This window comes from Gekko japonicus, unplaced genomic scaffold (genome assembly GCF_001447785.1).
Source record: "Gekko japonicus isolate JY-2015 unplaced genomic scaffold, Gekko_japonicus_V1.1 scaffold1186, whole genome shotgun sequence".
Classification (NCBI taxonomy): domain Eukaryota; kingdom Metazoa; phylum Chordata; class Lepidosauria; order Squamata; family Gekkonidae; genus Gekko; species Gekko japonicus.
The window spans coordinates 299763-324645 of NW_015164221.1; the positions used below are offsets into that span (position 1 = coordinate 299763).

At 45.6% G+C, this 24883-nt stretch overlaps 1 protein-coding gene across 1 annotated transcript in view; it reads left to right on the plus strand.

The window, feature by feature from the left end:
- The window catches only part of VPS4B (vacuolar protein sorting 4 homolog B (S. cerevisiae)), a 37531-nt gene extending 13824 nt beyond the window's left edge, over positions 1-23707 (plus strand). Inside the window, exons 6-11 of the mRNA XM_015408538.1 lie at positions 2793-2949; positions 4690-4838; positions 5036-5117; positions 6999-7218; positions 12768-12905; positions 21436-23707. Coding sequence (XP_015264024.1) covers positions 2793-2949; positions 4690-4838; positions 5036-5117; positions 6999-7218; positions 12768-12905; positions 21436-21537 — 848 coding nt within the window. The 3' untranslated portion in view covers positions 21538-23707. The remainder of the gene's footprint in view (positions 1-2792; positions 2950-4689; positions 4839-5035; positions 5118-6998; positions 7219-12767; positions 12906-21435) is intronic.
- The last annotated feature ends 1176 nt before the right edge of the window (positions 23708-24883 follow it).

Below are 24883 nucleotides of genomic sequence, written 5' to 3' on the forward strand. Positions count from 1 at the left end.
TTGGCTTCGTTTAATATTCCAGCATGCCTTTGGACTGGTTCCTGCTGCAGTGTGTAGGAGTACCAGTCTTGATCTGTAGCACTTTTGCCACGTGTCCACGATACTGATATCGAAGGGCCGTGGTCTGACTGTTGGGTCACACAGGACAACCAGATGTTTCTGGTCGTCCTTGTGACAGGCGTAGGAGGTTGTGAAGGCTGTCTGCCAAACACGCTGTTGCAATTAAACTTAACACAAGCTGGCAATTGCATAGAGGTCCTCCAAGAAATTATTATAGGGCTGTTCTCGTAAGCCATTTAGAAGATGGTGAAAGGACTGGTGGGGGATAGTAGGGTGCATTGAACGAAGACGTTGCTGTAGGTAGGTTGAATTAGGACAACTGGGAAAGACGCTCTCTTCGGCACTTGAACTGTGTGTTTTGGTGAATGGGGGGGGTGCACGTGTGATGCTTCAGAAGTCTCTTAACCCCTCAGAGAGTATTTGGTCATTGAGTGTGTTGTTTCTTGCCGGCTCACGTGTAATTCTTATACATTGCCCAAGCAGACTCCTAAATGTACTTGGGGTGCTCAAGGCTCATGTCAGAAACCTGGGGAATTTGTCATCTCCACAGTCACCTCTGAATGTGGTTGGCAGACGCTTTGGGTCGGATCCAGCCAGCCTTTTCACTCCATCTCATCTGAGTCTCCTCTTTCCCCCAAGCCCTGCTTCCGTATGGCTTTTGTATATGCTGGCCTCCAGCATAGTCTTCTGGGCAGTCCTCCCTTTCTCGCCAGCAGAAATGCTGGTTGGACCCGGCCTGTTACCTGTACTGTCTGAACTACCTGTCTGCGTACTTGGGTTTCCATAGAGAGGGGATCCAGTGCTCTGAGCTCTAGTCTAGACAGATACATATGCAATTAGTTAAAAAGGTAAAGGTTCCCTTGCTCGAAAGCCAGTCGAGTCCGACTCTAGGGTTGCGGTGCTCATCTCCGTTTCAAAGCCGAAGAGCCAGCGCTGTCCGAAGACGTTTCCGTGGTCATGTGGCCGGCATGACTAAACACCAAGGAGCACGGAACGCTGTTACCTTCCCACCGAAGTGGTACCGATTTATCTACTTGCAATTTCTTGCTTTCAAACTGCTAGGTTGGCAGGAGCTGGAACTAGAGACGGGAGCTCACTCCGTCATGCGGCACCCGGGTCTCAAACTGCTGAACTACTGACCTTTCACAGCCTGCAGTTCAGCTTCTTAACCACTTGAGCCACCGCAGCTCCTATGCAATTAGTTATCCAACTCTGGGTAGGTGCTGGCAGAAATATAGTTTTCTGCTGAGGGATCCTTGGTGAAAAGTTGGCATAGATCGCCCGGTTTGGTACAACTTTTCAGATGCGTGTTCATCTCCCCGGAGACCCGTTCGAAAGCACCCTGTGTGAGGTTGGGGTTTTTTTAAATATGGGAAATGGCCCTTCAGTAGTTACTGGAGTAGGACTCTGCTTTGTATCCTACTCTGTACCAAGCTGAGTAGGGCAATTCACTTTTTAAAATACGCTTTTATGAATTAGAAACAGAAAAGATATGTTGGGATAGACTCAGCCAGCTTTTCTGCTGGTGGACAAGGAAGGAGGGGTCCTTTTCGATCGCCCAAAAAGACTATGCCTGGAATTGTGAACCCGCATGGACAAAAGTCATGTGCGATGGGACTGCCGTAAGGAGAGAACTTGGTTGAGTAAGTGGAAAAGATGGTTGGGTCCAGCCCACTATTGAGATACCAGTGGCCAGCAATGTTCCCTCTAAGCTGTGGTGTCTTGTGAGCAAAAATCCTACTCTGTGAGCTACTGGCATTAAAGTTGTGAGCAAGCGATTTGGCTACTGCATCAATTAGTTTGCTCTGGAGCCATCCCTTCCTGAGCTAAGACAAAAAAATCTGTGAGCCGGAGGCTAAAAAACTGTGAGCTAGCTCACACTAACTCAGCTTAGAGGGAACACTGGTGGCCAGTAAGGAATCTTAAGAACAGTCATAGAATGTGATAAGATCTGAAGGAGTAAATAGGTTGGACCATATGATACACTAATAGAACGCAGATATGTCCTTGTTCTAGCTGTTGGTACCAGCCACAATTAAATTGCATTGGCGTATGAAACTAGGTTGTTTCTGTATTCCCTCTTCACCTTACTTGTGCAGTTTGATCTTAAGGTTGGCCTGGCGGTTTGAACAGGCTTCCGTCTGCTGTGTCACCTGAGCGCAGTCAAGTCTGACGGAACCATGGAGTTTTTAAATCAAGCTCTGTGTTCGAGAAAAGAAGGCAGACACCAAAAACGTTATGAGCAGTGCTGGTGCAGTTAACTGCAGCTTGTCCTGATGTCTGATTTGCAGCCACTAATCCTAGCAGAAAACTCAAGTCTGGATACACTGAAATTTTCTTACTGCTAGCCTTTTCTCTGTGATGCAGTTACCTGTTTTCCAATGACTACAGCTGTTACGCTGATGGAACACATCTGTAATTTTCCGTCTTTTACTGTTGCTGCAATGCATATTCATAAAATTAACAAATAGATATGAAACTTGATGAAAAGGTTCAGTAAAACTGACCTCATTTTTTCCAGATGAATAAATTCAGTAAATTGAGCTATTTGAGCTACTTTCCTTGGCGTCCATTCAGAAATAGACTCGAGAAAAGTCCAGTGACAGGTCTTGGCAACTATGATCTTTGTGGCAGTCAGAAGATTCCAGGTCCTGCTTTTGTAACCTGTTCTGTTCCAAGCTGAGTAGGGCAATTCCATAAGCAATTTGTTTTCTCTTGGGTTTTTCTTTCAGGGAAGAGAACCCCTTGGAGAGGGATTCTTTTGTTTGGACCTCCGGGAACAGGAAAGTCATACTTGGCAAAAGCTGTTGCAACAGAAGCTAACAATTCTACTTTTTTCTCCGTGTCATCTTCTGACCTCGTCTCAAAATGGTTGGGGGAGAGTGAAAAGTAAGTATTTCACCTTGTTAATTCTTCAAACGTCAGAGGTTTTAAACTCTGAGCCTGCGTGTATACCTTAATTTATCTTATTTGTTTGCTTAAAGCATGTCGATGCTGCCTTTTGACCTGACTCAGAGTCCCCGAGGCAGTCCTCCTCCCCTTACTTTCTTCACTGTTATGTTCATACCATAAATAAAGGTTAATTTCTTGTTTTGTTTAACCCTATGTGCTGTGTGTCCTGGGGAACACATAAGTTAATATCTCAATATACATTTGTATTATAGGATATGAATAAATGTTGGCAGCATGTGAGTGGAACGATGTTTGAGGCCCAACCCCAATAACTGTGCGAGTGGTTATAAAAGGTGTTCTTTTGGTATCTGATGACGTACCAGACTCTTGATTGCAAAGAGTCGAGCCTTGGGAAATGCCTCATCGTTTGAACTATGACAATAAATTAAAATAGCTGCTCCTCAAAGATTGAACAAGTGCTGAATGCACAGGTTTTCTACCCTCAGATTAAATTATGCATTTCTAATTTTTTCTTTCATGATTACCTGATGTTAATTGGCACAGTTGTTTCTTTGGCTCAGCTCTGCACAGGAATTGCAGTGCTGTTCAGGTGTGGCCCACGTGTGTGAAACCTGGGATAGTAAGGGCTGTGGTGGGAATGGGATGAGGAGAAAGAAGAGCAGTTTAAAGGGGTTGGCTGGGCTGAGAGAAAGGGCAACAAGCGACAGTTGAACTTGGAGAATTCTATACCCCGCCTGCTTTACGATAATGCCAACTCTGTCAGCTATGCTGCCATGGGGGTTGGGATGTTCAGTCGGAGTCTGTGTAAATTGCTTTCGCATTCCTGTCTCTGCTTTGCACCGAAACGCTTATCTCTAAAGATGTGCAGGTGGGGGGGGGGTGTTGTCTGCCTTTCCAGGCAGCCGTGGGAGCCGGACAGTTCCCAGCTTTGCCTAGAAACAGTTTGCTGGCTTTAGCCCGCGCGCGGGAGGGTGCCTAATTGGCCAACGCAGCGGGGGGGGGGGGAGTTGCATACGAATGCCCTATATCTGCCATTCTTAACAGTGACTATGTTAATGCATCTATAGCTCTACAATAAAAGTATAACCTTTCCTGAAAGTGTGTACTCCATTGTTGGCTGTGGGTTCTGACACGCTCATGCATATAAATTCTGCTGTAGTGCAACTGCCAAGCATTTTGTTCTTCAGTTACATGTTTGAATTGCAGAGTTTCCTGGAATTTCTAGTTAATGGTATGTGAGTGATCAACGAAAAGCTTGAGTAAGAACGAAGAACCACATTATACAAGTCCTGACAAATGAAATGGGTGGCCAAAGAGCATTTCTTGTGTGGAATGAAGCAAAAACCGTGAGGGTGCAACCGGGGGGGGGGGGGGGTCACCAGCAATGCCACTGATGTCCCTTCCTGCATGACTGAAAATGATGTCAGCAGTTCACCAAAAACACTAGCATTTGGCCAAGCTCTGTGATTTAACCGTAGAGTATTGCCGAAATGTTAGAGGGTCACTGGTGACACACTGTCGCCTCTGGTTGCACAGGAAGTGATGTCAGTGTGTTGGGGCGCTGGCTTTCACTGCCATTTTCCTACCACCTCTGCTCTGCTGAGATGCCCCACCACTAGTGGGAAAACCCTAGTTGGTGACCCATATTGAGGAAGGCATAATGTTCTGTATTACTATAAACTCTCAACTCATGTAAGAACTGCAACTCTTTCACAGGTTAGTGAAGAATCTGTTTCAACTTGCCCGAGAAAACAAGCCTTCCATTATCTTCATTGATGAAATTGATTCTTTGTGTGGTTCCAGAAGTGAAAATGAAAGTGAGGCCGCTAGACGGATTAAAACAGAGTTTCTAGTTCAGATGCAAGGTAAGATTATGACTCTCCAGGCATGGCTAAAAATATCAGCTTTCCTGCAAGAAACAGCATGTGTTAGATGACCCAGTGTTCCCTGTAGGCTTAAATCATTTTAACACCAGTAGTCTTGTATGGAGTCCCATGCTGTTCTTTATTTAAAAGTCATAAAGTGATGGACACTGATTTTAAATTTACTCATTCCAATTTAGGAGTTGGAGTAGACAATGATGGAATTTTAGTTCTGGGAGCTACAAATATACCTTGGGTTCTAGATTCTGCCATCAGAAGAAGGTAATGTATAACACTACTTTATCCTACAACTCAATCCCACATATTGGCACCTGGCTTTTAGAGCTCTCAGGCCAGGAGCATCAGTACGAAATGACGGGGCTCTTTTTTTATAACTAGGACTTGGATAGTTTTGTTCCACTCTGCAGGCATAAAATAGTACTCTTCAGGGGTCATTTCGTAGAAAAAGAGGTGCAGGAGCTCATTAGCATAACTCATTTGCATATGCCACACCCCCTGGCATCACCGGAAGTGTGTCAGAAGGCAACACCCACCGCTCAGGCTCCACTGGACTGTTTTGGATTGCTAGCTATTGGGGGGGGGGGACACACGTGCAGATCTGTCCTCGCAGAGGAGGGAGAGCTTGTACCTGAATAAAACTCGGTCTTAAAGGTGCCACTGGACTGTTTTGGACGGGAGGGAGGAGGGCTCTGCAACTTACCTGACTGCTTCTTGCTCTGACTGAGGGCTGCTGGGAGCAGGGGGTGGGGCTTGTTGCATGTGCCCGCCCCCTGGGCTCTTTACTGCCGGAGCTCCGCTCCTGTGCGCTCCTGCAGGAAATGACCCCTGGTACTCTTGACTTCTGATGGCACAAGTTCCTTGCATTTCTGCCTTCATAGGAATGGGCTTCCAAACACTGTATTTTATAAATGAAGTGTTACCCCAGTAGAATTAATGGCAAGTTATGTGAGTATTGCTTATTCTTACCAGGAGCCAGCATGGCGTAGTGGTTAAGAGTAGCAGACTCAAATCCTGGAGAACTGGGTATGATTCGCAACCCCTCCACATAAAACCTGCTGGGCGACCTTGGGGCAGTCCCAGTTCTCTTAGAACTCTCTCAGCCCCACCTACTTCATAAGGCGCCTGTTGAGGGGAGAGAAAAGGAAAGACGACTGTAAGCCGCTTTGAGACTTGTTAGGATAGAGAAAAGAGAAGAAGAAGAGATTAAGAAGAGATTGGATTTATACCCCGCCCTTCACTTGGAGTCTCAGAGCGGCTTACAAACTCCTTTCCCTTCCCCTCCCCACAATAGACACCCCGTGAGGTGGGTGGGGCTGAGAGAGCTCTTGACAGAAACTGCTCTTTTTCAAGGACAGCTGTGCCAGAGCTTGTGACTGACCCAAGGTCACCCCAGCAGGTACAAGTGGAGGAGTGGGGAATCAAACCCTGTTCTCCCAGATTAGAGTCCGCGCACTTAACCACGACACCAAACTGGAAAAGAGGGGTATAAAATCTGTTCTACGGAGAAGAGAGAAAAGTCAAGCGGAAAGAAAATGCTTGTAACATGCACACTGAATGTTGTCTGATTGAACAAGGCATTGTCCTATCAGTGTCCTGTCATTTACATGTTGATAACATGTTTTACGTGCGTTGGTGGAAACAGGAGGACACTCTAGTTAACTGGTTCCCAAAGTGGGCAGTACCACCCCCTGGGGGGTGCTGGAATGATCCAGGTGGGCTGGAACGATCCAGGTGCAGATCCACAAACTGCATCTTTTTGTCCACTTCTTGAAGGCAGATTTCCAGGGCGGTTGAGTAATTATTTTTTTCTGAAAAAGGGGGCAGTAGGCCAAATAAGTTTGGGAACCTCTAGCCTAATTGAGGTGTTGTTGCGTAGAGTGTGCTTGTTCTCAGCAAGCCCAAATAACTTTATGCTTGCAATATGGTGTGAGTGCTTCCAAAAAACCTTGCCAAGCTTGGCTGTGCAATCTGTTACATCAACAGTGTTAACATTTCATTTTGTTCATTGTAAAGATTTTTTTTTTAAGTTGCAGAAGGCTTCCTTTTTCTACCTAATTCTGCTGGACAGGCAAACCTGAGTTTGTATAGGTGGTGCAGGACTGTCCTCAGTATTTGACATTTTGGCCTCTCTTCCCCTATCAGGTTTGAGAAACGCATTTACATTCCTTTGCCTGAGGACCATGCCAGAACAGCCATGTTTAAGCTTCATCTGGGGTCCACAGCCAACAGTTTGAACGAATCAGATTATCGAGAGCTCGGAAAACGAACGGATGGCTATTCGGGTGCCGATATAAGCGTAATCGTACGAGATGCCCTGATGCAGCCTGTTAGGAAAGTTCAGTCAGCCACACACTTTAAAAAAGTGAGTAAATGAACCTCTCTCTTTTTTCCCTCCCATTACAATCATTCTCTTGATTATTTTTGTGCTGTTCCTTGGAATCCATTACATCTTTTTTTTCCCCCCCCTTCCTTTAAAAATGGCAAAATTGACAGCCGGGCTATAACGGATTACTGCAACTGTTTTATTTTAAAGACCTCAGATTTATTACATAGGACCAGTCTCGTGCTAACTGGCATTCGGCTGTGCCAGCTGCTGTGACCAGTGCGAGCTAGCTCGCAGTTTCTTTAGCCTCCGGCTCCCACGTTTTTGTCTTCGCTCAGGAAGGGATGGCTCCAGAGCAAACTAATTTTTGCAGTAGCCAAATCGCTCACTCACAACTTTAAGGCCAGGAGCTCACAAAGTAGAATTTTTGCTCATGGGACTCCGCAGCTTAGAGAGAGCCTTGGCTGTGACGGGCCCGAAAGTGGCTCGTTCCTTTGGCCCATAGCCAGAAGTCTTACGGTCTGGGGGCATGAGCATGCTAAGGAGAGGTACGGTCGCTAGGTTCCCAAATCAATGTTCCCTCTAAGCTGTGGAGTCTTGTGAGCAAAAATTCTACTTTATGAGCTACTGGCACTAAAGTTGTGAGCAAGTGATTTGGCTGCTGCATAAATTAGTTTGCTCTGGAGCCATCTTTCCTGAGCTAAGACAAAGATGTGTGAGCTGGAAGCTAAAAAACTGTGAGCCAGCTCACACTAACTCAGCTTAAAGGGAACACTGGTTTCCCATCACTGCGTGGAGCCCGGTGACATAATGGGTGAGGATCCAGTGATGTCAGCTAGTGGGATCCGCTGACCTCATGTCTCATGGGCCAGTGATCTTATGGTTTTGTGCCACGTGATGAAGCTTGTTAGGCTGAAGAGGTGGGTTTCAAAACTGCTGGGAGCAGGGGGCGTAGAGGCGATGGCAGTTCATCACTGCTTCGGTAACTGGATTGGGAGGTGACTCAGCTGCCTGTGGACTGTTTTTCCACCCTGGAAATTATCCCCTACCCGGTAGGTCGGTCGGTTACTGTGCAATGAGGGAGCATGTGCAGAGGATTTGCAGTCTCAGTATTTGGAGAGTTGATTGTTGATGGCTCAGATTTACGTAGGCCGAAGGTGCGCGCTCTGTAGCTTTTGGAGAGGCACATTTGCAATTACCCTAACCCAGAAAGAGCCCACATGACTCTTGTGTACGCCCTGCGCACCACCCCAACACACACACACACACAATAACTGAAGGTGTAACTATTACTATTAAACATATAACCATAACTATAACCTTTTTTAATTACCAGATTCCTGAGCAGGTCGGGTTGTTTCTCCCTGCCACTTGTTAAATACTTTGCCAGTCCCTGTGTTGTCTGGAGCGATGGGACGGGCTTCTTTCTCTGCCTTCTTGCTCTCTCCTCCGCATGAGGCACACAGGAGCTCAACTTCCATCTCCGGCACAAAGCCCACAGCTTAGGGGTTTCCCCCCGCCTAGCCATCCTCCAGTGCCTCTGACAGTGGCTGTTTCAAGGTATGAGCCGCCGGCCTGCTGAAACATGGGTAGGATTGCCGGTTTGACCTGGAGAAAAGTGCTCTGTCCTTTAATAGAGGCTTAATGGGTGTTGTTTTCAAGGTGGCATTCTTTACCTCTGTGCCACAAAAAGCATTGGCTGCCGATTTCCTTGTATTAAGCCTCTATCAAAGGGAGGAGGTGACTTTTCCCTGGGCCTCTTGGCAACCTCGAGATTGCCACACTCGGGCGGGGGCCACTCTAGGAGAACAGCACTCAGAAGGGCCACAGGTGCCTCCCACGGTTCTGTTTTAGATCCTCCTTGAAACCCTTGTGCTTCTGTAGCGAGAGGCAGGGCAACTTAAGATTGCCTGTACGTTGCACTCCTTCAGCCCTTTCGACTTGTGCAGTAAGAAAGTCCTTGTTGCAGTGTGTGAGTCTACCCCTGGGCATTACGCCTCCTCAGTCCTTTAGCTCTAACCCCACATTTTTGGGATAGGCAAAGGCAGAAGGTTGACAGGGATTATTCACCTGTGAGTAGAGAGCATCCTGCCGATGCTCAGACACACAGACTCCTTGACCCCAGCAAGCTACAGCAAAGTGGCTTGTAACTGATTACAAACAGACTCCCGGCTGAGTGGAATTAGACATTTATTTTTCTGCCTCATGGTGGGTTAACTGGCAGATCCTAACCAGTGTAGATTCAGGTGGGTAGCTGCGTTGGTCTGAAGTAGTAGAACAAACTTTGAGAAGAAGAAGAAGAGATTGGATTTATACCCCACCCTTCACTACCCAAAGGTGTCTCAGAGGGGCTTACAAACTACTTTCCCTTCCCCTCCCCACAACAGACACCCTGTGAGGCTGAGAGAGCTCTTGACAGAAACTGCTCTTTTTCAAGAACAGCTCTTATCAGAACTACGGCTTGCCCAAGGTCATCCAGCCAGGTGCAAAGGGAGGAGTGGGGAATCAAACCCGGTTCTCCCAGATGAGAGTCCGCGCACTTAACCACTACACCAAACTGACTTTGAGTCCAACAAAGCTTAATTCTGGGCATAAGCTTTCGTGCACAGTGCACTTCATCATGTATCTGAAGATGTGTTGTTGTTCAGTCGCACAGTCGAGTCCGACTTCGCGACCCCATGGACCAGATCCCGCCAGGCCTTCCGGTCTTCCGCCGTCCTCTGAAGTTTGCTCAATTTCATGTTCGTTGCATCGATGACACTGTCTAACCATCTCATCCTCTACCGTCCCCGTCTTCTTTGACCTTCAATCTTTCCCAGCATCAGGGTCTCCTCCAGTGAGTGCTCCCTTCTCATTGGGTGGCCAAAGTATTTGAGCTTCAGTTTCATTATCTGGCCTTCCAGGGAACAGTCAGGGTTGATTTCTTTTAGGATTGACTGATGTGTGCATGCACACAAAAAGCTTGTGCCCAGAATTAAACTTTTTTGGTCTTAAAGGTGCCACTGGACTCAAACCTTTCCCTAAACAGTATAGTAGTTTGTTATAAGTGAATAGTAATGCCATACCAGTTTTCTGTCTAGTATTAAACATAAGAACATAAGAGACGCCAATGTTGGATCAGGCCAAAGGCCCATCCAGTCCAACACTCTGTATCACACAGTGGCCAGAAATACCAGGTGCCATCAGGAGGTCCACCAGTGGGGCCAGGACATTAGAAGCCCTCCCACTGTTGAGCCCCCCCAAGCACCAAGAAGACAGAGCATCACTTGCCCCAGAGCCCCTATCTATACCTTGTGGCTAATAGCCACTGATGGACCTCTGCTCCATATGCTTATCTAATTCCCTTTTGAAGCCGTCCATGCTTGTAGCCGCCACCACTTCCTGTGGCAGTGAATTCCATGTGTTAATCACTCTTTGGGTGAAGAAGGACTTCCTTTTATCTGTTCCAACCCGACCGCTCTGCAGTTTCATGGAGTGCCCACAAGTTCTTGCATTGTGAGAAAGGGAGAAAAGTACCTCTTTCTCTACCTGCTCTTTCCCATGCATAATCTTATAAACCTCGATCATGTCACCCCTCAGTCGTCTTTTCTCCAAGCTAAAGAGCCCTAAGCGCTTTAACCTTTCCTCACAGGGAAAGTGTTCCAACCCTTTTATCACTTAACATTCTCACTTAACACTGTGAATGTTAGAGGAGATGAGAATGAACGTGGCCATTAAGGGGTTAACTGGCTCGGTTTGCACATTTCCCTTCTACTTCTGCAACAAAAGCAAGAATAGAGATTTCTCTTAAAAATGCAAGTTGGTTATTTGGTTGGGGGAAATGCTTTTCCCCCATATCCTCCTCTGTGGCTCCAGTCCTGTTTGCCCTGCTCCCAGCGTCATCCCTAAGCAAACAGAAACCAGAAGAAGGGGCTTCAACACACTCCTGGGATATTTTAGGTGGCGTGAGAGAACACTGAAACTCACCTGATTCCAGAACAAAGCTTGAGTCCAGTGGCACCTTTAAGACCAACAAAGGTTTATTCGATTCATAGGCTTTTGTGTGTATGCACGGCTTATAAAGGTAAAGGTTCCCTTGCTCGAAAGCCGGTCGAGTCCGACTCTAGGGTTGCGGTGCTCATCTCCGTTTCAAAGCCGAAGAGCCAGCGCTGTCCGAAGACGTTTTGGTTGGTCATGTGGCCGGCACGACTAAACACCAAGGCGCACGGAACGCTGTTACCTTCCCACCGAAGCGGTACCTATTGATCTACTTGCAATTTCTTGCTTTCGAACTGCTAGGCTGGCAGGAGCTGGAACTAGAGACGGGAGCTCACTCCATCATGCGGCACACTCGGGTCTCGAACGGCTGAACTACCGACCTTCCACAGCCTGCAGTTCAGCGTCTGAACCCCTTGAGCCACCGCAGCTCCTGCACGGCTTATACCTTTTGAATAAAGCTTTGCTGGTCTTAAAGGAGCCACTGGACTCCAGCTTTGTTCTGCCGCTCCAGACCCACATGGCTACCCACTTAATTCCATCACCTAATTCCAGGCACAGAATAAATCTTCTGGTTCAGAACACCCAATACGCTGTATGCTGTTTTCACTTCCTTATAGTGGCAAGAGCTTGGTCCGGCTCTTTACTGCAGTCCGGCATTCAGGGGCTTTGGGGAATTCTCACACATGGGTATAAGACTAGGGTCTGGGAGACACAGGTTCGGATTCCTGCACTGCTGTGGAAGCTCCGTTGGTGAGCTTGGGCCAGTCATACACACTTGGCCTAACCTTCTTCACAGGATCGTTGCGACAGTCAGATGGAGAAGGATGGAAGTTGTTTCGGGTTCTCACTGTGGAGAAAGGTGGGGTATGAATGAAGCGAATGAAATAACGGCAGGCTGCATTTACTTTTTACCTTGCAGCTTTGCCTGTAGTCTGCTAAGCTGTGGGCTAGGCAGCAGTGCAAGTTTCACTGTGGCATAAGAAGGTCCATGGGCTGTCTTGACATCAGTTTCACCACAGAATGTCATTTACACTCCATTTTCCTTCCCAGTGGAGACGTTTATCCACCCTGAGAGACAGGTTAGGCTGAAAGCATGTCCCTGGCCCCAGCTCACCAAGGATGTTTCCATGGTAGACAGGGATACCTCGGTCTCCAAGATGCTAGTTCAACACTCCACCCACTGTACTGTGTTGGCTCCCAGCTGTGCTATGTACTGCCTGTAGCCCAACCGGTGTCCTGTGTTCTAGAAACAGGCAAAGGGAATGTATTCTGTCCAATACAACCAAGTCTTCTTCCACCGACAGAAGGCTTCACCTTTAGTGGTGCATAGCAAGCTGCATCCAGCCCAGTGTTCACAATGCTCCCAGGGCTCTACTGGTAGCAGGAGCTCCTTTGCATATTAGGCCACACCCCTCTAGTGTAGCCAATCCTCCAAGAGCTTACAGTAGCCCCAGTAAGAAGAGCTCTGTAAGCTCTTGGAGGATTGGCTACACTAGAGGGGTGTGGCCTAATATGCAAAGGAGCTCCTGCTACCAGTAGAGAAACTTCCTGCCTCTCTGAATGTCTCGATATTTTCAGCCTTGTGACTCAAACCTTATTTCTTTTCCAAGGTGAAAGGCCCGTCGTTGTCCGATCCGAACGTGTTAGCAGATCTGTTGACGCCATGTTCTCCAGGAGATCCCGGTGCCATTGAAATGACGTGGATGACAGTACCAGGGGATAAACTACTGGAGCCTGTTGTTTCCATGGTCAGTTTTTGTTTTTCTTTGTTTAACTGTCAGCTGATGTCTTTAAGTTGCTAAATAAACAATGCCTTAATTTCCATATTGAAGCACCCAGTAAGTCTGGCTGGATCACGTGCTGCCATACCAGGTTTACTCAAGACAGCTGGATCCCTTCGATTTTGAAACACCAATTTTCCACTCAAATGGCACTCCTCCCTGTTGTTATTGTCTTTTTGGAGCGCGCCAGTCTCCTTCCCACTTGCTGATGAAGCATGTGCCAGAACTTTGTGCTTCATAATAGCATTTATGAGTTGAAACAAATATAGGCAACGGTGGTCTGATGATTTACCTGATGGGCCTTTGGTGGTTCACCCTGTTTCCACTCGCCACGGATGAGAAAACAGTTCTTTGCCTGCAGGGAGCTTCCCAGATCTGTTGCTCAAGCTGCCCCGTGGCAAATTTATTATTGGTAGATCGGTGAGTCAGTAGAAGCATTTATGCAGGATAGTCAATGTATGTTCTCACATGCAAAAATACCTCAAGCTTTGCCACACTGACACACCTCAAGGACTCACACGAAACCTGCTGGCGGTTGTGTCAATGCATAATGCTGCCAGCTGTAGTAGCAAATTATAAAGGTAAAGGTTCCCTTGCTCGAAAGCCAGTCGAGTCCGACTCTAGGGTTGCGGTGCTCATCTCTGTTTCCAAGCCGAAGAGCCAGCGCTGTCCGAAGACGTTTCCGTGGTCATGTGGCCGGCATGACTAAACACCAAGGCGCACGGAATGCTGTTACCTTCCCACCGAAGGGGTGCCTGTTTATCTCCTTGCAATTCCTTGCTTTCGAACTGCTAGGTTGGCAGGAGCTGGAATGAGAGACGGGAGCTCACTCCGTCATGCGGCACACTCTGGTCTCGAACTGCTGAACTACCGACCTTCCACAGCCTGCAGTTCAGCGTCTTAACCACTTGAGCCACCGCAGCTCCTAGCAAATTATTAGGATTTGGTTATTCTGCAGCAAGATGGTGGTGAAAGGAAGGAGTTATCACCTTGCTACCTTTCAAATACATGACATGCAATGTGTTCTATTCTTCACCCAATACTAATTCAGTAACTGCATGTGGAACTTTTGTTCCTTTCCTTTGAAGTTTAACCACAACTACAAAATAGATTCAGGTGGGTCTGAGGCAACAGAACAAAGTTTGAGTCCAGCGGCAACTTCAAGGCCAACCTAGTTTAACTCTGGGTATAAGCTTTCATGTGCATGCATGCTTCTTCAGATATCTGCATGCACACGAAAGCTTGTACCCAGAATTAAACTTGGTTGGTCTTAAAGGTGCCGCTGGACTCAAACTTTGTTCCACAACTGCAAAAGGAATTGCCTTGCACATCTGTTCCCGTAAAACTCCTAAAGGCTGGAGAGTATTAAAGAAAAAATTGCAAATAAATACCATCCATTGGCCGAGGAAGGTAAGAGCATCAGTACGAGGAGAAGAATCATAATGCTGTGTCCGTTGTAAAAAAAACAACCCTATTCTTAGTGATTTTGTGTACTTACAGAAATTAGTACACATGTATGAAATCTCCTTTTCTTTCCCTTCTGCCCTGAGGAACTCTCTGAACTTAACGGAAATTCCCCAAGTCAGTCTAGATGCTGATTCCACAATTAACTCATTGGAATTCTTCCACAATGAGTCACAAAAGCACCATGTCAGGCATCTACAGGGGAATGCCACATCAATTGGGGGTGGGGGTCTGCTTCTTAAACATACCCCTGTGCCATGTCACAAACTGCTTTTGAAAAGCACCCTGTTTCATAGTGGTTTGCCACATGGCATAGGTGACTGCTCTTTGAAATATATATGTTAAATTCTCTTGGATTCTCAGGACCGAGATCACGGTCTGAGCCTGCAGTCCTAACCTTGCTTGCTCAAGAGTAAAGGTCGCTAAACTCAGTAGGACTTATTCTGAAGGCAGCATAGCGTTTGAACAGACTTTACCCCACAAAATAAACTTGCTGAACACATGCAGCATTGTGCCAAAAAAAAGCGCCCTTCGTAATATTCTAAATAAATATTCTAACTGCATTTTTAAGCAAAGCTTTGCAAATGAGTTCCAGGTATTCATGGTTTAGTGACCCAATCTAATGGGCTTCCAGAATCTCTTATAGAGAATTATATTTAGGTTCCCCAGTGGGACTCAGTGCTCAGTCTAGAAGAGAACTCAGAGATTCTTAGTTTTGCACTTCTCAAGCTGGATTTGTGTCTCCGTGCTTGTTAGCAGCATATATGGTTTTCAATTATTAATATATAGTGAAAAAGAAATACTAGATCTCAACTCTATTGTGTCTTTACAAATTGGTGTATTAAGGTGGTGTGTGGATGTGGAAAAATTCTTTTTTTTCCGATTTCCCAAAAAATATCGGTATTCCCGAATACCAGTATTGTATTGGTATTCGGGTAAATATTCAGAAAGCCAGTTTGGTGTAGTGGTTAAGAGCAGTGGACTCTAATCTGGAGAACTGGGTTTAATTCTCCACTTCACATGCAGCCAGCTGGGTAACGTTGGCTCAGTCACAGTTCTCTCAGAGCTCTCTCAGCCCCACATACCTCACAGGGTGTCTGTTATGGGGAGAGGAAGGGAAGGAGATTGAAAGCCGCTCTGAGACTCTGAGTGAAGGGAAGGGTGTAAATCCAACTGTTCTTTTCCTCCTCCTCCTCCATCTCCTCCTCCATTTCCATCATCATACCCTATGGGGACTTTCACTCGTCGAGTCGTGCTGCTATGGCAGTGCAACTTGGCAAGTTAAGAAGGCATTCAAACTTTAAATGCCTTTAGTTCATGCGCAAAGTTGTGCTGTGGCAGCAAAACAACTTAATGAGCAAGCGGAAGGCATTTAAACTTTAAATGCCTTCTAGCTGCACCCGAATAAAAGCCAAATAATATCAGCTTTTTTTCAGGCTTGGCTATTTTTGTAACCAGATCAGATTGTCTAATCTGTATTCATATGGAAAGATACCTGAAAAATACTGGGTATTTTTCAGGGATTTATTTGGCTCAGTATATATTGAACGCATATCCCGAGTTATAACTGCCAACAAGAATACACTTTTACTTAGAAAACCATGAGTAAATGAAGTCTTCCTAGCTAGTGATTTTAAATCAAATCCACACAGTTTTCATATGAAGCAGGGCTTGAAAACATGGCCACTGCCTCAGCTGCTGAGTGACAACAGTGGTGGAGTACTGCCCACCCACTTTCCTGTTTGGTAGGTCTTGAAGGCGATCTCCTGAATTTCCAGACTTCTACATACAAAGGCTCCAAACAACTTGTAAATAGCAAGGTGTTTTTGGTTCTGAGATAAAACCATAGAAACCAAAAGGATTAGTGACAGTGATGGTGCCCAGGAATTTTTTAAATTGCTTTTGATACTTGCTCCACTGGTCAGGATTACTTCTATGGAGGTTAAATAGTTTCATTGCTTATATAATTGCAACTAGTTGCAGGCTGGTACTCCCACTTAATTTTCCTAAACCTTCGTGCTCGTCTTGCTGAATTGAAAAGTACATGGTTGATGTGGCTTTTGCACGTGAGTTCGCAAAGGAGCAGTCAAACAATTCTGCCTGGTTTTATACTTACTGAGTCATAATGAACCTAAAGAATGATTATTGAAAGCAGTGGTTTTTTAATTACGTGGTTTTACTATATTTCTTGTACCTGGAAAAAGAAATCCTTTTTACCATTTAGAAAGCCTTGTATTTTTGTTCTTAATGCAAGCACAGCATATATAGGTTCGTTTTTTGCTTTTGTTACCCCCTGATGGGGCAGACTAGAAATCCAAATTGTTTGGGGATTAAAAATAGTTAACATGCCTTGACTGGTAATACATGTTTCCTAGCAGTGGTAAGCTGTGAACAGGCAAGCACATACAGTGTAATGCATATATGCAAATATGTATAGCACAGCGTAATGATAGGTGCTATTGAGAGTGGTTCTGCGGAATATTATTATTATTATTTATTTATTTCAACTTACTACCCCTTTCGAACCCCCTAAGGGGTCTCTGAGCGGCTACAGTTACTCATTTATCCCTAACCTATGGCCACAATTATTAGGGGTGGGGACAATCCCTACTGGCACCCAGTGGAGGGGTTAGTCGATCTAATAGGAGAGTTAATGTGGGGCTTGACAAGCTGGATCCAGGAGGCCACCCATTCAAATCTCCCTCCAGCGGAGGTCTCACTATAGGATCCCGTTGAGTTCCATCTTCTCCCCCACACTGTTTAACATCTACGTGAAGCCGCTGAGAGAGATCACCAGGTGATTACGCAGGGGCCTGGCACGATTAATCATGTGCCCTGTTAACTGGGTGTTTTTTTTTTACTGGTTTTAGTGTCTATTAATGTTTTTATGTATCTAATGTAAATTTTAATTCTTATTGTTTTTATTCATTGTGTTTTATTGTTTTATATTGTTGCAAACTGTCCAGAGAGCTTTGGCTACAGGCAGTATAGAGATTTTATGAGGCGGAGGAGGAGGAATAAGGTGCCACCAATATCCAGATGACACCCAGCTGTGCTTCTCCTGAACAGCAGAGTGGGGGGCGGGGCATCTGTAGAAGTCCTGAGTAGATGCTTGGAGGCAGTAGTGGGATGGATGAAGATAAACTCAGTGTGATGGATGGATGGATGGATGGATAAAACTGAAGCCCGGTCCAGACAAGACTGAGTTGCTGCTCTTCAGTGACAAAGCTGCTCGAGGACTGAGAAGGCAGCCTGTCCCGGAGGGAGTTGTGATCCCCATGAAGGAGCAGGTCTGTGGCTGCAGGGTGGTGTACTGCTAGATCCAGAATGCGGCGGCCAGGTTGGTTGCGGGTGCCCCTAGATGGGACCACATCCAACCAGTGCTGAAAGCGCTGCACTGGCTGCCTATAGCATTCCGGATTCGCTTCAAAGTGCTGGTGCTTACCTTTAAAGCCCTACATGGCCAGGGTCCGGCATACCTGAGGGACCGCCTTTCCCCATACAGGCCCCAAAGAGCACTTCGGTCGGGGTCACAACCCCGCGTAGTGACCCTGGGCCCTAAAGAGGCCACGCTTGTTGCCACAAGGGCCAGGTCCTTTTCGGTGGCGGCTCCTATCTGGTGGAATGAGCCCCCCGAGGAGATCAGGGCCCTGCAGGACCTGTTAAAATTCCGCAGGGCCTGTAAGACGGAGCTCTTCCGCCAGGCTTTCTAATAGGAGCCGCCACCTCCACCAATGGGGGACTGCAAAGCAGTACCGCTGGGTTGGGCCGTTCTGGCCGTCTGAACATCATGGCCCACAGCATCCCCCTCGTTGACCCCTATGTGGTGAACAATAGGGAGCGAGTATGGTAGTCGCGATGGATCCTTGGGAGTTGCTTACTGTGTTTTAACTGTCTTAACTGTATTTGATTGCACTGTGTGCCTTAATTGTTTTAACTGTGCTGTTGTATTACACCTCGTGTTGTAAGCCGCCCTGAGTCTGCGTGCGGGGAGGGCGGAATATAAATAAAATAAATAAAATAGTTGGAGGCCCAGATCTGCTCTGTAGCATGTGCACTGGCCCTTTATCAGCTTCGGCGGATACGTTAGCTACGGCCATTCCTCGAAAGTCTTTCCGTGCTCCGATTCCATCTAGGCTAGATTTCTGTGATGCTGTTTATGTGGGGCTGTCTTTGACAATGGCCCAAAAGGTAGCAGCCATGCTATTGGCCAGGGGTGTGATACACGGATCCTATCATCCCAGTGGCGAAAGACCTGCCTTGGCTGCTCGTTTGCTTCCTGGCACAACTTAGAGTTCTTCCCTTCATTCTTTAAATAAATCTTTATTAAAACAATCAATCAACAAAAGGAAATATAAAATACATAATCATCCCTTTACCTTTTAAAACTGTGGATGGAGGCCTCTTTATCAGCAGAGGGCAATTATGGTAATTAGTTCAGTCTAATCTATTGCCAGTTTTCGGTCTAATCTGAGCGTGTCTGCTTTTCTGCTCTGCTGTTAATTTCACAAGGGTATAGGTCTCCTTCATTTTCAACAACCAGTCCTGTAATTTAGGAGTTGTTTTTTTTTTGTTTACACTGCCTTACAAAGGCCAACCTGGCAGCGGTAATCGTGTGTCAGGCAACTGTTAGCTAGTCGCTAGGGATATCAGTTAATTTAGCAGTCGTGTCTCTGGCTTGTAGGGTATCTGTTTTCTCAAACCAGCTGATACAAGTTTCACAACTGGTTTCCAACAGCCGGAGACATGCGTACATGTCCACCCCGTGCAATAGAAGTCTGCCTCATTTTCTCCACAGAACCAGCTTTTGCTAGTTTCAGTGTTATAGATCTTAGCCAAACTTAAAGGAGTCAGATGCCACCTGTGAATCATTTTCAGCAGAGAGACTAACTGCAAAGTTATAGTACCATGACAGTTCTTGCCTTTAAAGCCCTAAATGGTTTGGGGCCAGGATACTTGAAGGGCTGCCTCCAATGTTCCCTCTAAGCTGTGGAGTCGTGTGAGCAAAACCTCTACTTTGTGAGCGACTAGCATTAAAGTTGTGAGCGAGTGATTTGTCTACTGCATAAATTAGTCTACTCTGGAGCCCTCCTTCGTGAGCTAAGACAAAAATGTGTGAGCCGGAGGCTAAAAAACTGTGAGCTAGCGCACCCTAACTCAGCTTAGAGGGAACACTGGCCGCCTCCTCCCTTTTTGTCCAGCCCTCCAGTTAAGATCTGTCTCTCGAGTCCTGTCGTCCGTCTTTGTCCCTGCCTGCAGAGGTGAGGTGGGTGGCAACCAGGAACAGGGCTTTTTTCAGTAGTGGCACCTTGCTTGTGGAATGCCATTCCCCTTGGGGCTTGGTTGGTTCCTATGTTGCTTCCTCCTAAGTGCCAGGCCAAAACGTTTCTGTTCACCTAGTCTTTTAATTAAGGGTTGGTTGTTTTTTTTAAAAAACAAACAAACACTATTTAACCTAGAAACGCTTGTTTTAAGCTCTCTGTGGTCTGTTTTTATTCTGGGTTAAGGCTTTTTTAATGCTGTGATTTAGTGTTTCTTAATTATTTTTGTTTTGTAAGCCATCTGGGGCAGGTTCCTAGACAGGCAGCATAAAAATGTTCTCAATCAGGGCTGTTTTGGGGCAGGAACGCACAGGAACGGAGTTCTGGCTGGCTCCTGAGTTGGCCACACCCAGCAGGAACTCATTAGCATAATAGGCCACACCCAACAGCAGGAACTCATTAGGATTGGCTAAATTAGGGGTGTGTGGCCTAACATGCAAAGGAGTTCCTGCTACAAAAAAAGCTCTGGGTTTTGACAAAAGGTAAACAGGATAAGGAGCAAAAGGTGGGTGTGGCTGGATGACCAGACTTCTGGTAACATGGGGTTGTGGCCTAATATGCTAATGAGCTGTGCTGTCAGGGGTGTGGCCTAATATGCTAATGAGTTTCTGCTGTTGGGTGTGGCCTATTATGCTAATGAGTTCCTGCTGGACTTTTTCTACAAAACCCCCCGTTCTCAATAAATAATAAAGAGTTGTGTGATATGAAGCACTTTTTGAACACTGAACACGCTATATCTGCGGTGTGGTTTTGTTTTCGTTCAGTGTTGGTTCCCAGTCTTCTTAAATCCATGAGGACATACTCAGAGGTCATTTCGGGGGGGGGGAACGCGGGGGATCGCAGTTCCCCCGGGGGAGGTACGGGGGCGGGGCACATGACGAAGCCCCGCCATCCACTGCCGGGCCCCTCATGAGGCTCGGCAGTGGAGCTGCAAGGCCGCCGCCGGTGGCCGGGACCGTTGGGGGCGGGGTGTGTGGCCTTATGACACACTTCCGGTGATGTCGGGGTATTGGCCTTATGACACAGTTCCGGTGATGTCAGGGGGTATTGGCCTTATGACACACTTCCGGTGATGTCAGGGGGTGTGGCATATGCTAATGAGTTATGCTAATGAGTTCCCCTAGCTCTTTTTCTACGAAACGACCCCTGGACATACTAATGTGTGTTCCATTCTTCTGCTTCCTGTGGCCTAAAGGTCAGCCTCCCAGTTCTTCTTTTCACCACTGTGTGAAAGGTAGTCGCTACAGTTTCATGGGCTAATTCAATTTCTGATATATACCCAGAATTAAACTTTGTTGGTCGTAAAGGTGACACTGGACTCAAAGTTCTCACACCTGTTTGTTAACTCTTTTATTATCTGTGTGCTAATTTGCTGCTATTCACAGGTCTTACCAACTGCTTTAATCCAATCTTAGCTGTACTTAGCTCAGTTACTTATGCATCTCGACTCTAATTATCCCTTCCTGGCAACTAACCCCTCCCCATATGTAATGATTGAGGAAGTCTGTTTCAGTGTTTCTGAAGAAGTGGGCATGCACCCAAAAGCTTATACCAGGCATTAAACTTTGTTGGTCTTAAAAGGCGCCACTGGACTCAAACTTTGTTCTGTTGCTTCAGACCAACACAGCTACCCACCTAGATCTAGGTTTATGTCTGTGTGTGTTCTTAAAGAATTGTAAAGAGCTGTATATTTTTCTTTCTTTATGTAACAGGCTGATATGCTGAGATCCTTAGCCAGCACCAAACCCACTGTGAATGAACACGACCTGGAAAAGCTAAAGAAGTTCACAGAAGACTTTGGACAGGAAGGTTAATCCAAGGACCGATTTGACTGTAAAGTTTCTTTCTTTGGATTTCTTGCCTCTCTGTTGCCAATAAATGAAATCACTTCTTTTCTTTCTACATGGAAACGAGGAGCTGTTTGCAAGGACCCTTGAGCTTTTTGTATCTCACTTTCCAGAAATATCACTTAAATATTGTCTTCTGAAAGCATGATACTAGGATCTTATGGCAAAGAAGGTAAACATGTTATAAATATATTTAAAAAATTGGCAGCCCTTCCTGGTTTAATTTGAGTTTTTATTACATCAGGTTTTAGGTAGTGTACTAGCCCTAGTTATAATAAATATTTATAAACTTCTTCAGGTGTAAAAGAATGTGACTTGGAAAGGCGGCATAAGATCTGTTTGATTGCCAAATGTTTTCAGTTTACATCCGTTTGCCTGGAAAATAATTGATTTTTAATCATGCAGCAGAATTTGGTGACAGTGTATACTTGTAGTTAAAGAGGATAATTTACAATAAAGTTCAGGAAATGAGTGGGGAGGGGATTGGGAGAGAGAGAAACTTAATAATGGCCAGTTCTTGTATCAACACATTGATCTGGAGCTTCAGTTTCCCCCCCCCCCTTACTATGGTGTGGTTGGAGATTGCCTTAAGCAGCTGCAAGCATTATTTTTAATAACTCATGAAGAGACACCCGTCACTGTGCAGTCTACCAATGAAGATACTTGATATGAAAATACTACAAAGTTCTTCCTCTGTCTGTCTGGTTTTCACCTAGCTTCGCTCTCTGTAGGAGTTTAAGCCAAACATAAGAACATACGGGAAGGTTGTAGCCTGGCACTGGTTAGAAGGGAAAGTAATCCTACATTTCCTTTCAAAGGAACTTTGGGACCAAATACAGAAGGGCCTCATCAGTACCTCTGATTTACCAAGGGAAGTTGCTCTTACTCAAGGTTGCTTTATAAATACCTGATCTTGCTGTTTTGGAAGTGGGTTATTTGTCTAAACACACTGTAATAGTAGTGCAGACTGTTTTCCAGAGGCCTTTGCAAAAGAGTTACGCATCTTAGGAAAGTGTCTGAATGTAACTTACGATGCTGCAGTGTTGGCACTTGGGTTCGTGCCTTGCAAGTTTGACCTGGTTGTAGACAAGAAGCCACTGTAGTATCAGTAATGCAGCGCATTGCATTATTGCTTGTAACCACATCCTGCAGATGCTTTGTGCATTACAAATTTTCCATGTTTAATAAGAACTGTATGGCCACGTTCTCATAGGCTTTGGTTTCCTTTTTTATGTACATATTTTGTGTACTCTCTAAAGTAGGACAGGTGAAATTTTGTTTTGGAATGAAGTAAAAAGTTACAACACAACACAAACTTTTGTTTCTAGAGGTTTTGTTTCTTACTGTCATTTGAGACATGTAGAACATTCTGCTCCAAATGATGCATTGTTATGGGCTTGGATCCTGCCTAGAATTTTCACGAGTGCAAGGCGGGGCATTCTTGCTGATTCCCCCCTCCCGTGGGTTCTCTGATTCCCCCTCCCCCAGCTGTTCCTGAGTATTCCCCAAGGATCACCATTGGGGGAGGGTGGGATTTTAAGCTGCTGCAGAGAGAATGAATTGGACGAAATTGCCTGCCTCCTCACCCCATAGGTATTCTAGGCAGGATGCAGGCCATGGTGTTTTGGTGAAAGAATTTTTGAACATATCCTTGAAGTGCACTTTACTTACAGTTCTTCACTGTACTTTGTCATTTTCATAGTATTTCAGTATTTATACTATTGAAACACTTTTCAGAACAGTCTTCTGTCTGTCCTGTTAATGCATTGTGTGTGCCTAGCACTCATCCCACCTAATTCCATGCAGCTGTTTCTAGTGCCTGCTGTTTTCAAAATGTACATGCTTGGAAGAGCTAAGGACTGATACTTGATTGCCAACACTAGTTGAGTTTCCTCTTTTATTATTGGTGGCATTTGACACTTGGATCATGTAGGCGGTAGGTCACAATCCGAGCTCTTCTGTAATGGCTTAAATTCCAAAAGAAAATAAATTTGGTGTTTATAATTCCATTGGCTTGAATAACTGCTTGTGAAGATTTTGTATTAAATTACCAGTTTGTGCAGCATTGTAGTCCGGGGTATATTGTGTGAGCTATATCCTAAAAAAAAATTCCCCGCCATTCAAACGAAAGTGCTCTCTTCACCCCAATTAATGCTAAGTGAAAGTTTCCTGGAGCATCAGTATTCCAAGGTAGTGTGACTATTTGTTCATTACAGTTACAGAACAGTGCAGGATTTTCAGATACAACAATAATATCATTTTAAAAGTGTACAGAGAATTAATTAATTCTCATATGGCAGTGTGTGTAATATAGCCAGGAGATCCTAAGATTGTCTGGCAGCCAGAAGTTCCAGCTCTATTAGCGTTATGCACCACTAGGTGGTGAGCTAGACTTGTTTTTAAGGCAAGCGACATTTCAGAGGTGGCTTGCCTTTGCCTGCCTCTGCGTCATGCCCCTGGTATTTCTGGGAGGCGTCCATCCAAATACTAGCCAGAGCCAACCCTGCTTAGTTTCCAAGATCTAATCGATCAGGCTAGCCTGAGCTGTCTAGGTCAGGACAACGTACAGAGAAAAATGCTAAGAAAACATTTGATGGGAAAGCTAACAAAACAAAGTTATAACGTGTTTTGTGTTGCATAGTGTATTTCTCCAGTGTTTTCAATAACTGGATATAGACTGAATAGTTTTCCACCTGACCTCTGAAGTTAATGTCTGGCCAGTCATCTGCAGATATGAGGTCTATGACATGAAATGTGTGGCTTCCCTTGCTTGAAACCTAAGTAAACTGCCCTCATATCGCATCAGTATTTAAGTTAAACGTATTAAGTCAATTTTAAAAGCTGTTGACCTGATGGTTTGACTTTTTCCCTGTTGACCTGCTTGATATTTGGCCAAGCAACTACACACGTTTCATCCATGGGTCCTATACATGGGTTGAATCGCTCAAGAAAGAGGACCTGCATCATAAGAAGGAATGCTGTCTCAAACCTGTACTACTGATTCTTCCCATGGGGTGTATAATTTTTGGACTGCTTATATGTATTTATGTGGGGACACAAGTTACATATGCTAGGCTAGAGGGGGCATTCTTCATTGTCACCATCTTCCTCCTTTGGTAGGTGCTTGGACCTTCTTTTGAAGGGAAATAAAGCACAGTCAGTCCAAGTGGTTAAAGCTATAATTTTAGGCTCTGTAGAGACTGAGATCTATATCAGTTATTTTGTGCATCCACCCTGCTAAATTCTATGAGAGAACATCAAATCTCTCGATATGAGGTCCCTCCTTGCTAATGAGTTGTCTATCTCCAACTGG